This window comes from Canis lupus, chromosome 5 (assembly GCF_003254725.2).
Source record: "Canis lupus dingo isolate Sandy chromosome 5, ASM325472v2, whole genome shotgun sequence".
Classification (NCBI taxonomy): domain Eukaryota; kingdom Metazoa; phylum Chordata; class Mammalia; order Carnivora; family Canidae; genus Canis; species Canis lupus.
The window spans coordinates 76,428,299-76,440,291 of NC_064247.1; the positions used below are offsets into that span (position 1 = coordinate 76,428,299).

Sequence of the window (11,993 nt, forward strand, 5' to 3'; positions counted from 1 at the left end):
CTGATATCACTGGGTCCCTTCAAGTATGCCCTCTGACTTCTTTTTTTAAAGATTTTATTTATTTATTTATTTATTTATTTATTTATTTATTTATTTATTTATTCATCCATCCATCCATCCATCCATCCATTCATTCATTCATGAGAGACACACAGAGAGAGGCAGAGACACAGGCAGAAGGAGAAGCAGGCTCCTGGTGGGGAGCCCGGATGCAGGACTTGATCCCGGGACCCCAGAATCACACCCTGAGCTGAAGGCTGATGCTCAAACCCAGGTGTCCCTGTCCTCTGACTTCTTGGAACACTGTAGTGGTTGCATGGCAGGGGACTGGGATCCCACCGCTCCTCTCAGCTTGCTCTCCACCCGTCCCCGGGCACCGTCGCCTTACTGCCAGATGGGGTACTAAGAGCATCTACCCTGCAAGGCTTCTGTGAGCACTGAGATGACGGATGTGAAGTTTGTAGCACAGCGTCTGACAGATGGTTGGGATTCAATCATTTCTGGCTCCTGGTTGCAGTATTTCAATATTGGGGATGATACAATGACTCCTCCTTTCTTCCTGGGAGCTCTATGAAAATAAGTGAATACCCTGCGTCCATTTGATGAATTCAGGATGGACACATCTGGGAGTCGGCTCGGGGAACGCTGGAGACCAGCTGTCCCATATGTCCACCCCCTTCTGCTTCTCTCCTCTTTCCTTATTCTAGTCCTTCCTTCCACTTGGTCTGTTTCCATCTTCTGTTTTCTTCCCACCTGACCGCTGATGTCTCCTGTCCTTGTGTCATCTGCTGTCACTATCATGACTCCTGTTCATTCACTATCCCGCCTGTGTTTCACAATCAGGCACCCACCGCCTGGGAATGCAAGATGGCATGTCCCTCTACAAGAGATGAATATGGAGCAAAGACTTCCACTCTGCTTCAGGTGCTTGACCCCTGTGATAGCTAATTGTATGTTTCAATTTGGGCCATGGGGTGGCCAGAGATTTGGCCAAACATTATTTTGGGTGAGTCTGTGAGAGTGTTTTTGGACGAGATCAACATTTGAAGGGTTTGACTAAGTAAACCACATTGCGCTCCCCAGTGTGGGTGGGCCTCATCCAATCAGCTGAAGGCTTGAATAGAACGGAAAGTTTCACCTTCCCAAGAGTAAGAGGAAACTCTTCCTGCCTGACTGCCATGGAGCTTGGACATCCCTTTTTTCCCTGCTTCCAGACTTGAACTGAAACTTTGGTTCTTCCTAGGTCTCAGGCCTGCTGGTCTTTGGACTGGAACTATGCCATCTCTAGTTTGCCGACTGCAGATCTTGAGATCTGTCAGCCTCCATAATTGTGTGAGCTAATTCTTGATAATAAATCTCTCTCTTGGGATCCCTGCGTGGCTCAGCAGTTTAGCGCCTGCCTTTAGCCCAGGGCGTGATACTAGAGTCCCAGGATTAAGTCCCGCGTTGGGCTCCTGGCATGGAGCCTGCTTCTTCCTCTGCCATTCTATGTCTATCATAAATTTAAAAATCTTAAAAAAAATAATAAATCTCTTTCTTGGGCTGCTGGCTGGCTGAGTTGGTTGAGAGTCCGCCTTGGGCTCAGGTCATGATCCTGGGGTCCTGGGATCGAGTCCCACATTGGGCTCCCTGCTCAGTGGGGAGCCTGCTTCTCCCTCTCCCTGTGCCCTCTACTCATGCTTGCTCTCTTTCTCTCAAATAAATAAATAAAATCTTTTTTTTAATTTTTAAAAAATAAATCTTTTTTCTTAACATTTTATTACTTTTTTTTTAAATGAGAGAGAAAGACAGAAATAGCAAGAGAGAGCACAAGAAAGGAGGAGAGGGGGGCAGCCCTGGTGGCTCAGTGGTTTAGCACTGCCTTCACCCCAGGGTGTGATCCTGGAGACCCGGAATCGAGTCCCACGTCAGGCTCCTGCATGAAGCCTGCTTCTCCCTCTGCCTCTCTCTCTCTCTCTACGTATCTCATGAATAAATAAATAAAATCTTTAAAAAAAAAAAAAAAAGGAGAGGGAGAAGCAAGCTCCCCTCTGAGCAGGGAGCCCCACACAGGGCTTGATCCCAGGACCTTGGGATCATGACTTGAGCCAAAGGCAGATGCTCAACTGACTGAGTCATGCAGGTGCCCCAGTAAATCTCTTTCTGCATTTAACTCCTTTGGTTCCGTTTCTCTAGAGAATCCTGACTAATACAGTCCCTGAATGGGGCTGGGGCTCAGCCATGACCCCAGGCTTGTCTACTCTGGGCTACAGGTGGCAGGTGCCCAGGAAGATGCCCATTACACATGTGGACATGGTTTGCCATTGATGGTGAACTTCCCAGATACTCCACTAGTCTGCTTGTGATAATTAGTCCATGGTTGGCAATTGGGTGGCCATTGAATCGTTTTTCCCATTTGACCTGTGATCAAGGCCCTGGGAGAATGATTTAAGTTTCTGCGTTCTCTCCTGTCTGGGCAATCACATCTCACTCAGTATTCTTATTTTTAGGGATAGTGATGATGGTTAGCCCAGAGAGAATGGCAAGCTTGTTTTAATGCTGTGCCTTCTATCTTGGACACAGCTAGCATTTCTAAGTGCCTGTGCTCTGCATGGTAGACATGGGTGTGACTTTTGCCCCCTCTGGATATTGCGAATGTGAAAGTGACCACAAGTATAAAGATAAGCCAGAAGAAAAGACACAGAAAAGAAGACGAAGTGGAAGTGCAGGCATTTACCGTGGAGCACGGGCATTTGGGTGACGTGCCCTCGAGTAGATGAATCTGGCCCATGAATAGAAGAGAAAGGCCAAGGTGATAAACTGCCAACTTCCTCCCCATTGAACACTCGGTCTGGATCATCAGGGCCTTGGGGACACTGTGGCCAGTCTCCTGTTCCTCCCTGCAAGAGAGCACGTGCTGAGTAAGTGCTTTTGGCGTCTGTGTGGCACGAAGTCTTGAGGAAAAGGAGGGGGCTCACGTTTGTTACCATCTTGGCAGCCACAGTGGACCACGGATGATGATCACAGAGTTAGGAAGAAAGGGGTTGGGGTCAGGGAGGGGCCTCGAAGTCACAAGCAAAATTCTGGGGTCTGATCCAAACCCCAACAAAAAAACGGAATTGACTTAATGGACTTCCATTCGCATATTCCGCAGACAACAGGCACCTGCTGAGTGCCAGGCCCTGAGCACCGAGTGTGGGGTCGGCTCCCTCTGCCAGGGGCGTAGAGCCGCTCTCTGGAGCCAACACCAAAGCAGAAGAGCCCAGAAGCTAGATCTGCCGTGACAGGTGCTCGGATGCTGCCTAACTGGCCGCCTCAGCCCTCCCCAGCGTGGGTCCCGCGGACTCTGGCTGCCCGCCCCCCCCCCCCAGAGGCCGGTGGGCTGTGCGTTCCCCAGGCGTTCCCAGGCCAGCTGCTGGCTCCGCTTCCCGCTTAGAGCCACCCTGGCCACGCGGACGCGGCCACCCAGGGTCCGCCGCGGGCCGGCGGCGGGGGCCAGCAGGAGGCAGCGGGGGCAGGCAGAGGGCAGGAGCGGGGCACCCGGGACGGACGGACGGACGGACGCTGCCACAGGACTCAGGATCACCGGCATCTTCCCGCCTTCGGGCCGTCCCGGCCCCTCCCGGGCGGGCAGCGGGGCCAATTCCCACAGTGGGCTTGGGTAGGAAGGAGCCGGCCGGGCTGCCCCGCCGAGAGGCGCAGCCCCCGCCCGCCCTATCCCCTCGAGCTCCGCCCTGCTCTCGACTCTCCGGACTTGGACATGGCTGGAGAGCCCGGGCCGGGCCCTGCGCACCTGGGCCTCAAGCGGCCTCAGGGCACTGCCAGCCCCTGGTGAGTCTGCCGGTGGCCGCAGCGTGCAGGGGCGGGAGGCTGGCTGCTGGCTTGTCCTTGTCCGAGGCTCTGGGCTCCCCTGCCAGGGAGCGAGGCCCCCAGGAGGCCAGCTCAGGCCACCCACCGGGGCACCTGGAGGGCCCCTCTCTGGCGTCAGGTTTTGACTGCAGACGGAGGGAGATGACCCAGTTCGTTCCAAGGCCCCTGGTCACCCTGTCCGCCAGCACCATCCTGCTGACAGAGCCAGGGCGCCTGGGTCCCTCCCAGAGGACCTGCACCTGCACCTGCGGGATGCGTGGGGGGCGGGGGGGGGGGCGCGGTTTCCAGGTATAGATGTTTGGGAAGCAAATGGGGACTTTCCTGGATGAACTCCTGGCCCTTAACTTGGGAAACTTAAAGAAAATGTTCAGAAATCTTTAAACATTTTCAGAAAGGAGTTCGCCAAACTCTACCGGCCACTGTGCCATTTTCACAGGCGTCAGGGCAGTGCGCCCCCTGCGCCGGGCATCCGTGGCGGCCTCGCTCAGCTCCTGCCCCGCGGCGGGCATGCGGGGACTTCTCCCTCCCGGCGGAGGAGGCAGGACGCAGGGTTCGCTGTTAAGAACTGCACCGTATAAATGCCCTGGTACCGAGGCTTCCAGCTTCTTTGGGGTTCCACCTTGCTTCCTCTTCCTGGAAGGGAGTTGGTAGGGCTGGGCTAGGGCTGCTCCGAGAAGTCTCTGCGCCTCCTGCTTGACCTTGAGACGGATGAGGCCAAGTCACTCGTGCCAGCAGCCGCCCGAGGGCGTGTCACCGCCGTGTGCCCCCGTACCCCCGTGGGTGGCTTTTCCACTGCTTCTGTTTGGGGCTGATGAGTAGGTGTCTGCTCCTGGGGAACCCGTGGTCTTCTAAACTTGACCTCGGCCCACAGCACATTCTAAGGCTGCCTTCTAGTTCTCTTTTTGTGGGGAGCCGCGGCTCGCAGACTGTAACAAGTAGCGCAGACCAGGGACCAGATGCAGCTGCCCCCCTACGGGGAAAGAGGCAAAACCACAGGCTGATGACTGAGGGGTGGGGGGGCAGGCAGAGCAGAGCCCCCCTTCCTCAGGCCCGGAGGGACCCTCTGCGTGCAGCAAGCACCGCTGGGGGGTGCACGCCACCCAACACCTAACTCCCAGGGCCATCCTGCTGCCTCAACCCGCGCAGCTCCCCATCTGTGCTAAGCGGTCAGGGAAGTACCATTCCTGTACCATTAATTCCTGGCTACTTTAAAAAATCATTGTGGGGTGAGGTGGGGTGCAGGGTGCGGGTGGAATGGAAGGGAGAGGGGGAAAAGGAAAAACTTCACAGCTGCATTGGCCGGGAATCGAACCCGGGCCTCCCGCGTGGCAGGCGAGAATTCTACCACTGAACCACCAATGCTGCGCCGACAACAGCTCCGCTCCGGAGGCTCAGGAGCTCGGCCGCCGCCCGCGCCCGCGCCGGCCCCGCCCCCGCCCCGCCCCGCCCCGCGCCTGCTCCCGCCCCCGCCCCGCCCGCGGCCCCGGGGCCGGGAGCGTCTCCTCCGCGCGGTGGCGCCAGCGCTGCCTGCGTCCTGCACCCCCGCCGCGACCCCCGAGGGCTGGTGCGCCCCGCCCTGCCCCGCGCTCCTCTCCCCCAGGAAGGCCTCCCTCGCACCCCCGGAACCGGCATCCCTGCTGCTTCCAGGCCGCCCCTCCGGACCTCCTGGAGCCAGAGAGCGGGGCGGGGGCGGCCGGAACCGCCCCCGCAGGCCGGGCCTGGGGGGTGCAGGATACAGGGGAAGGGGCCCGAAGGTCGGCACTCAGACCCAGTGGCCCTCCAGGCCTCCCCCTCGCGGACTGGGCCTGAGCCGGGCGCGGGAGAGCGCAGCACCGGAAAGTTGTTCCAGAAACTGTACTGTCCGGCCCGCATCCCCTCTGCCACCCCTGATCACCCTTCCAGCCCCAGGCGCAGGCGGCACCTGAATGAAGCTCCTGCAGCTCTGTCCTGCCCAGGTCAGGACCCAGCTGTCCCTTTGCACCCATCTCCCCAGCCCTCCTAGGCACCGGTTCCCTCCCTGGAGATTCATGGCACATGAGAGAAGGGGCAGAGGCCTGGCAGGAGAGTCTGGGACCTTCCAAACTCCTCTCCTTTCCCAAACAAAGCCTGGAGCAAAGAGGAAGGTGGCCTGGCCACAGCCCTAACCCTGCCTGGCCAGCCCTGCCAGTGCTGGGCGGCATCCTGGAGATCCCAATACAGGGATTAAAGGCTCTCACACCCCCACTGTGGCTTTGGGCCCTGACTTAACTCTTCCCTTTCATCCTTTGCCAGACTAAGATCCAGAAGGCCAGCTGTTCCTGGGTCGGGCAGAGGAAACTTTGGAGGGCCCCAAAGGCTGCAGACAATTGTCCCCCTCCTGTCACCTGGAGCCACCTGGAAGATGCCCCTATCGGAGGCCAGACATGGGGAAGCTGTGGTCTCCCAAGTGGCCTTGGTTAAGTCCCTAAGGGCACTTCCGGTGGAGAATCCTGGGGTTCTAAGGAAAAGTTGTATACCTCAGTTCTTCAGGTTAAACTGGGGTCTAGGCAGGGCCTCTGGCGGAGAATGACCCCTCCCCCATTTGGCTCTATTGCAGTACGAGTGATTATGACCTGGACCATAAGCTGTACAGGGAAGATGTCCCCTACAGGTAGGTGGTTCTTGTCCCCTCGGTCCTCTGGGGAAACAAGTGGAGCTGGTAAGCCTGACTCCCTCTCTGTCCTGTCCCAGTAGGGTGTATGAATGCCAAAGGATCCCTCCACTCATCAACCGCGTGCCTGTCAGGATCCGGAGGACCCAGGTGGGCATGGGGGTCAAAAGCAGCTTCCGTCTTCACACGGGCCCCAGGAAGAGCCACCTGCCCCGGGAGCAAATAAAGCGTGAGTGAGGGGGCACAGCCCTCAGCAGGGCTGGGGAAGAGCTGGGCAGACCTTAGCGGTGAGGGCTGGTGGGAGCCCTGGCAGCAGCGCCGTCTGCGCCTGGTGGGACACCAGCTCTGGCCCCTCTCCAAACAGTCCCGACTGAGGAGCTGCACTCCATCAGGGGGGAGCTGAGTCAGATCAAAGCCCAAGTGGACCGTCTATTGGAGAATCTGGAGCACATGGGCCAGCAGAGGGACCAGCTTCCAACTGGGGGCCCGGGACACACTCCCAGTAAGTTCCAGCTTTTCCCACTGCAGAGGGTGCCAGGGGGTGGCACCTGGGGTCCTGCCCTGGGCTGTCTGCAGGGCTCCTTCCTGCCCTCCCAGGGTGTACTCTCTCCCACTCCCTCTGCTTGTTCCCGTGGCTTGAAGACCTCATGGCTTCTGGGTTGTTCTATGAGCCCACCCACTCAGCAGCTACCTAGAGGCAGAGCTGTGTCCCAGCCCATGCCCATCTTGTCCTTTTAAGCCCTAGGAACCGTTGATCAGTGCTGGGCACCAAGTGGCCTCTCTCAGATCAGCTGGGGCCTCCAAACCTGGCCTTTAACTGTGACTCTCCCCACACAGGGTCAGAGGACAGTGAAGAAAACAGAGGTCCAGAACTCCAGCAGGAGCCCCAGGGCCAGAAGGCCCATCCAGAAGCAGACAGCTCTGAGGACAGCACAGACCCAAAGGAGGCAGTGAGTGGCCTGGCACCTCCCCCATCCTCACCCTCCTTGCGTTTGGGTCCTTGTGGCTTCCCTGTGAACAAGGGAGAGACTCAGGTTTGTGCAGGAGCCCACAGTGGTGGCTGAGGGGACACAGGACTTCTGCCACATGCAATTCCCAGAAGATGGCCCTGCACTGCTTTTTATTCCCTCTCATCTCGGGCTTGACGGCTCAGCTGGACTAGGGGCTAGTTCTGGGCTGAAATACAATCATGTCCTGGAAGCTGGGAGGCGGGCTTTGAGCACTGCAGAATGTCACAGGTGTGCCTCATGGTCCCAGACCCCTTGCCAGAGGCCCCAGAATCGGTTAAAACTGGCCTTTTTCCTGGCCCTGCTCCCACACATTGTGGTGTACCATGCTCCCCAGGGAAGCTGGAGCTCATGGACCTTCCTGGACGGAAAACATCCAAACCAGGATGTGATGGTCTGATGATAGCCCTTTGGGTAGCATTCAAGGGCCCCAGTGTTCCCTGCCCTACCACATTCTCCTCCCTTCTTGATAATCCGTGAGGTGGGCCAAGCCCCATGTGTTTGGGCCACCTCTGCAAGGTCCAGGATGCTGAGGGCCTGGCAGGAACAAGCTTCCCTTCCTCCACCTGTCTGGCTCCGCCCCCTGGACTGCTGGGCTCCGCAAAGTCCTTACTGCTGTCCAGGCCTGAGTCACATCTGGGAAAATATTGGGCTGGATGAAGGGACTGCTTTGGTGGTTCTGGGTTCCCAGGCCTCAGGAAGAATCTAGAGTAGCACTGAGCGGGCAAACCTGCCGAGAAAGAGACACGGGGTTGAGGGGAGATGTTGGCAGACAGGCTTCCCTTTCCTAGCCATGCCATGCCTCTCGGCCCTCCTGGCCAGAGTCCTGTTTCTCTATTTCCTACAGGTGAAGAATCCTGCATCGGACCAGGAGGGCAGCCAGTAGAATGGTGGAACCCCTCTGGGCTCCTTCCTGGATGGCTCCCTTCCTTGCCTCGTGTGGGTTTTTGAAGGCCTCCTGGAGGTGCCTGTGCAGCCCGAAGCCACCCTTCTGGAAGGAGTGCAGTGAAGTGGGGGCCTGGCTCAGCCAAACTAGCCATGAAGCTTCTCCGTAATGGTGGCTTTTGGAGGTCATGTTTTCCGATGATACGGGCTGAGGGTGGCCTGCAGCTGCCTAGCATAAGCCTCCCATCCTCATGAAGCTGAGGCCGTCTTGCAAGGGGCCCCAGGTCCCCCTGGGTACACATCAGCCCCCAGTGACCACAGGTACCGTAGTGGCTGCTCCCCACTCCGAAGGGCCCTGCCAGTTCTGAGTAGGCAGCCAGCACAGTTCCCTCCAGCCACAGTGGCATACCGGAAACCCTCATGTTCCTACGGTCCCCCTTCCAGTCTGCACCTGGGCTTTCAGCTCCTCAGTGTGCCCCACATAATCCCCTTTGGTTCCAGACTCCCCATCCACCCTGTAAAGCCATCCTTCAGAATAGGGACATCATTTTTATGTTCTGCTCCTGTCTAGTCTCTTGCTAGTGTGATACTATGTGTTTCAGATCTGCTCTGGAAATAGTATTGTATCAAAAGGGAGAAAATGCACATTTTCCCCCCTTTTGGGGGTCAGGGGTTCTTGGTAGGGTCATCAAGCCTCATTCTGGTCTTTGGGCTGCCTCAGGCCAGGCCTTCCTGGAGAAGCTGAGCAGGCCCCTGCATCACAGAAGTTCAGCAGTTCCTACTCAGCCAGGGCACAGAAGAGGGGACCAGGCTTCCCTGCCTTCTTCCAATTCAGACCTGAGCACAAACCCACAGAGCTCATGAGCCACATAGGGAAGATCCTGCTCTTGTGGTCACTCAGGCCAGTTCTCCATATGGAATGATGGCCAGGCCACATCTGACTTCCCAACAACCAGCAGCTCTTACTCCTGGAAGTTCATCTGCCCTTTCCCAGGAGGCAAGACTGGACCAGGGGCACCAAATAATAAAGCCAACCTGGTGCAGCACCTGGGCTCAGTCGGTTAGGCATCAGATTCTGATTTTGGCTCAGGTCATGATCTCAGGATCATGAGATCAAGCCCAGCATCAGGCTCTGCGCTCAACATGGAGTCTGTGTGGAATTTTCTCTCTTCTTCCCCACTGTCAACCCCCTTGCATGCCTCTAAATTAAAAAAAAAAAAAAAAAAAGGCAGCCTGGACCCCTACTTCTTAGCAGCAGTGGGGGAGGCCTCTAGCTTCCACCCAGAGCCAAACCCCTTCCACCTACCCAAACCTGAGCTGTGGTCTTGCCCAGCACCAAACCAGAGGCCACAGAGTACACCCAGAGTGCTCCTGGGCCCACACAACCTTCCCTACTGTTGTCACCTTGGCAATGGCCAACTCTGCTACTCTAGGGGCACCTTCACCTCCTTCAAAGCACATTTCCCCACACCAACTCCTGCACCTCCTTTAGTTTCAGCCAGTCTTTTCTGCTTATGTTGGTCTAAGGAACAGGATACATTTAAGACAATGCTGTCCCCAACCCCTTGACACCAGGAGTCGACTACAGGGCACAAAAGAACCTTGTTCTTTTAAATTCACTACCGAGATGAACCACGATAGACTTTTCCAGATATAAAGGAGTTTGTTTTAGCTCAGATGTAAATGAGAAGGCACAGCCCCCTTGTCCATTCTCTCAAAAGCAGCCCAAGTCTATAGAAGGGAGTCACTAGCTGGCCTGCACAGGGTCCATCCCTTACAACAGTTCCAAGTCCCGTCCTCCAGATGAGTCCAGCTGAAGTCCTTCCCAACCTGGGAGGCAAGCTGCATTCGCAAGTTTCTTCACCTGGGTCGTAGCTGGGAAGCACCTGCTCAAGTAGAAACGTTTCTTTAACAGAAGTCTCTCAAGAGCCGTCCCAACACAGCCGTCCGGCGCTGTGCACGCCCCGTCGGATCCTCTCCCGCCCGGAGTTCTCCGCGCCGCGCAGTCTGGCAGCGGACGGCAAGGGTCCTTCGGGGGACGGGGGCAGCTCGGTCCTCGGCGTCCGTGGTCGCTCGGGCTCCCGGCTCAGGACGGCGCGGCGGCGCCCCTCCGACGGGCCGCCCGCACCAGGCACTGCTGCAGCACGGGGTAGAGGCGCTGGCAGCCCTCCAGGCCCAGACGCACCGCCTCGGCCCAGCTCTCGGGCGGGCCGCCCTCCCCGCTGCCCAGCAGCCCGGCCACCTGGTTGAGCACCGGCATGAGCGCCACGGTGAGGCCGGCGGCGGCGCGCTCCTCCTCGAGGCGCGTGGGGTCCAGCAGCCAGGTGGGCGCGGGTTCCGGCGTGCGGCTCAGGCCGCAGCCCACCACCAGGTCGTACATCTCGACCCCCGCGTCGGCCAGGGCGAGCGCGGCGGCCGTGAGCGCGGCGGCCAGCGCCGAGCCGCCGTCCTCGAGCAGCAGCGCCGACACCTCGAGCTGCGCGCGCGGGTAGCGGCCCAGGCGCACCGCCGGCTCGAGCGCCTCCTGCAGGGCCAGCGCCAGCTCGCGCTCCTCCCCGCCGCCCGGGGGCGCGCGGCGCCGGCGGCCGGCGAAGGGCGCGCGGCGGAAGTCGCAGAGCAGGCGGCCGCGCAGCGCGGCCGGGGCCTCGCCGCCCGCTCCGGCCGGGCCGCCGCCGCGCTCGCTGCCCTCAGCCTGGCGCGGGCCGGACACGGCGCACAGCACCTTGGTGCCGCCCGCCTCCAGGTAGGCCGAGCCCTTGGCTTGGCTCAGGAGCCCGGCGCGCGCGTACACGGGCCGCAGCCGCGTCGGGTCGCGGGCCGCGGGCGCCTCGTCCTCGTCGGCCGCGTACAGCTGCGGCGGCTGCGACTCCTCGGGCCCGCGGATTCGGCGGTGGTCCCCGGGCATGGCGGCGCCTGGCGTGCGAGCCGCTTCCGCCCGTCCCCTCGGCCCCGGCGCCGGCGCTTCCGCCCGCTTAAAGCCGCGCGCCCGCGCGAGGGCTGTCGGGATAGCGGCGGCCGGCGCCGCCCCGCCCCCTGCCGTCCCGGAGGAACAACAGCCGAGCCGCGGGGCCGCCGCGGGGCCGCCGGGAGGTCCCTGGCCGAGGGGGTGGGCCGACGGGGGGACCGGGCCGGCCTGCCTGAACGCTAGCCTCTCGGGCCAGCGCAACCCCAGGGCGCACATCTGCGTCCTTTCACTTGTAAAGGTTGAAATTATTTTGCACTTACACGTGTGACCATCTCCTACGTGTTCCCGTCTTGCCCAAGACATGGTCATTCCTCAGTGCCCTGGCAGGAGTAACGCTTGTTGAATGGAACATTCTCTCTCCTGCACTGGATTGTGTACACTCCGTACCCCTAGGAGTCCTCACCTGGCACGTCTTGCTGAACCATGTCCCCCTGCTGCTTCTCACTCCCGGCGAGGACGGGCCCTCACCCCCAGGCTGGTGACCAGAGCAGGTAGCCTCTGCTGCTGCTCGCCTCCTTCCTTGTCAGCGGGACTAGTTAACCTGGGCCCCACTGCCAACTGTTGTACCCAGGGAACACGAAATCAGCCAGAGCTAGCACAAACAAGCAGAACCTTTAACCTCCCCAGCGAACGGTTTCCAAACCCAGCTGTCTTCAGA

At 59.2% G+C, this 11,993-nt stretch overlaps 2 protein-coding genes and 1 non-coding gene across 3 annotated transcripts; 1 reads left to right on the plus strand and 2 right to left on the minus strand.

Annotated features, from left to right (window-relative positions):
- The first annotated feature begins 2,599 nt into the window (after nt 1-2,599).
- On the plus strand, nt 2,600-8,928 carry LOC112646638 (RNA-binding Raly-like protein). The gene is made up of 8 exons (XM_025426817.3): nt 2,600-2,652; nt 3,134-3,179; nt 3,416-3,810; nt 6,425-6,478; nt 6,562-6,707; nt 6,843-6,980; nt 7,316-7,428; nt 8,333-8,928. Exons 1-8 carry the CDS (start codon nt 2,600-2,602, stop codon nt 8,369-8,371), a joined length of 984 nt encoding a protein of 327 aa, XP_025282602.2. The 3' UTR covers nt 8,372-8,928.
- Nucleotides 5,141-5,211, minus strand: TRNAG-GCC (transfer RNA glycine (anticodon GCC)). The gene has a single exon. It is a non-coding gene; the product is annotated as a tRNA-Gly (tRNA).
- Nucleotides 8,929-9,953: 1,025 nt separating the features above from the next.
- Nucleotides 9,954-11,524, minus strand: EXOSC6 (exosome component 6). The gene has a single exon (XM_025426815.3). The coding sequence runs from the start codon at nt 11,273-11,275 to the stop codon at nt 10,457-10,459; it is 819 nt and encodes a 272-aa protein (XP_025282600.1). The 5' UTR covers nt 11,276-11,524; the 3' UTR covers nt 9,954-10,456.
- Nucleotides 11,525-11,993: the final 469 nt, after the last annotated feature.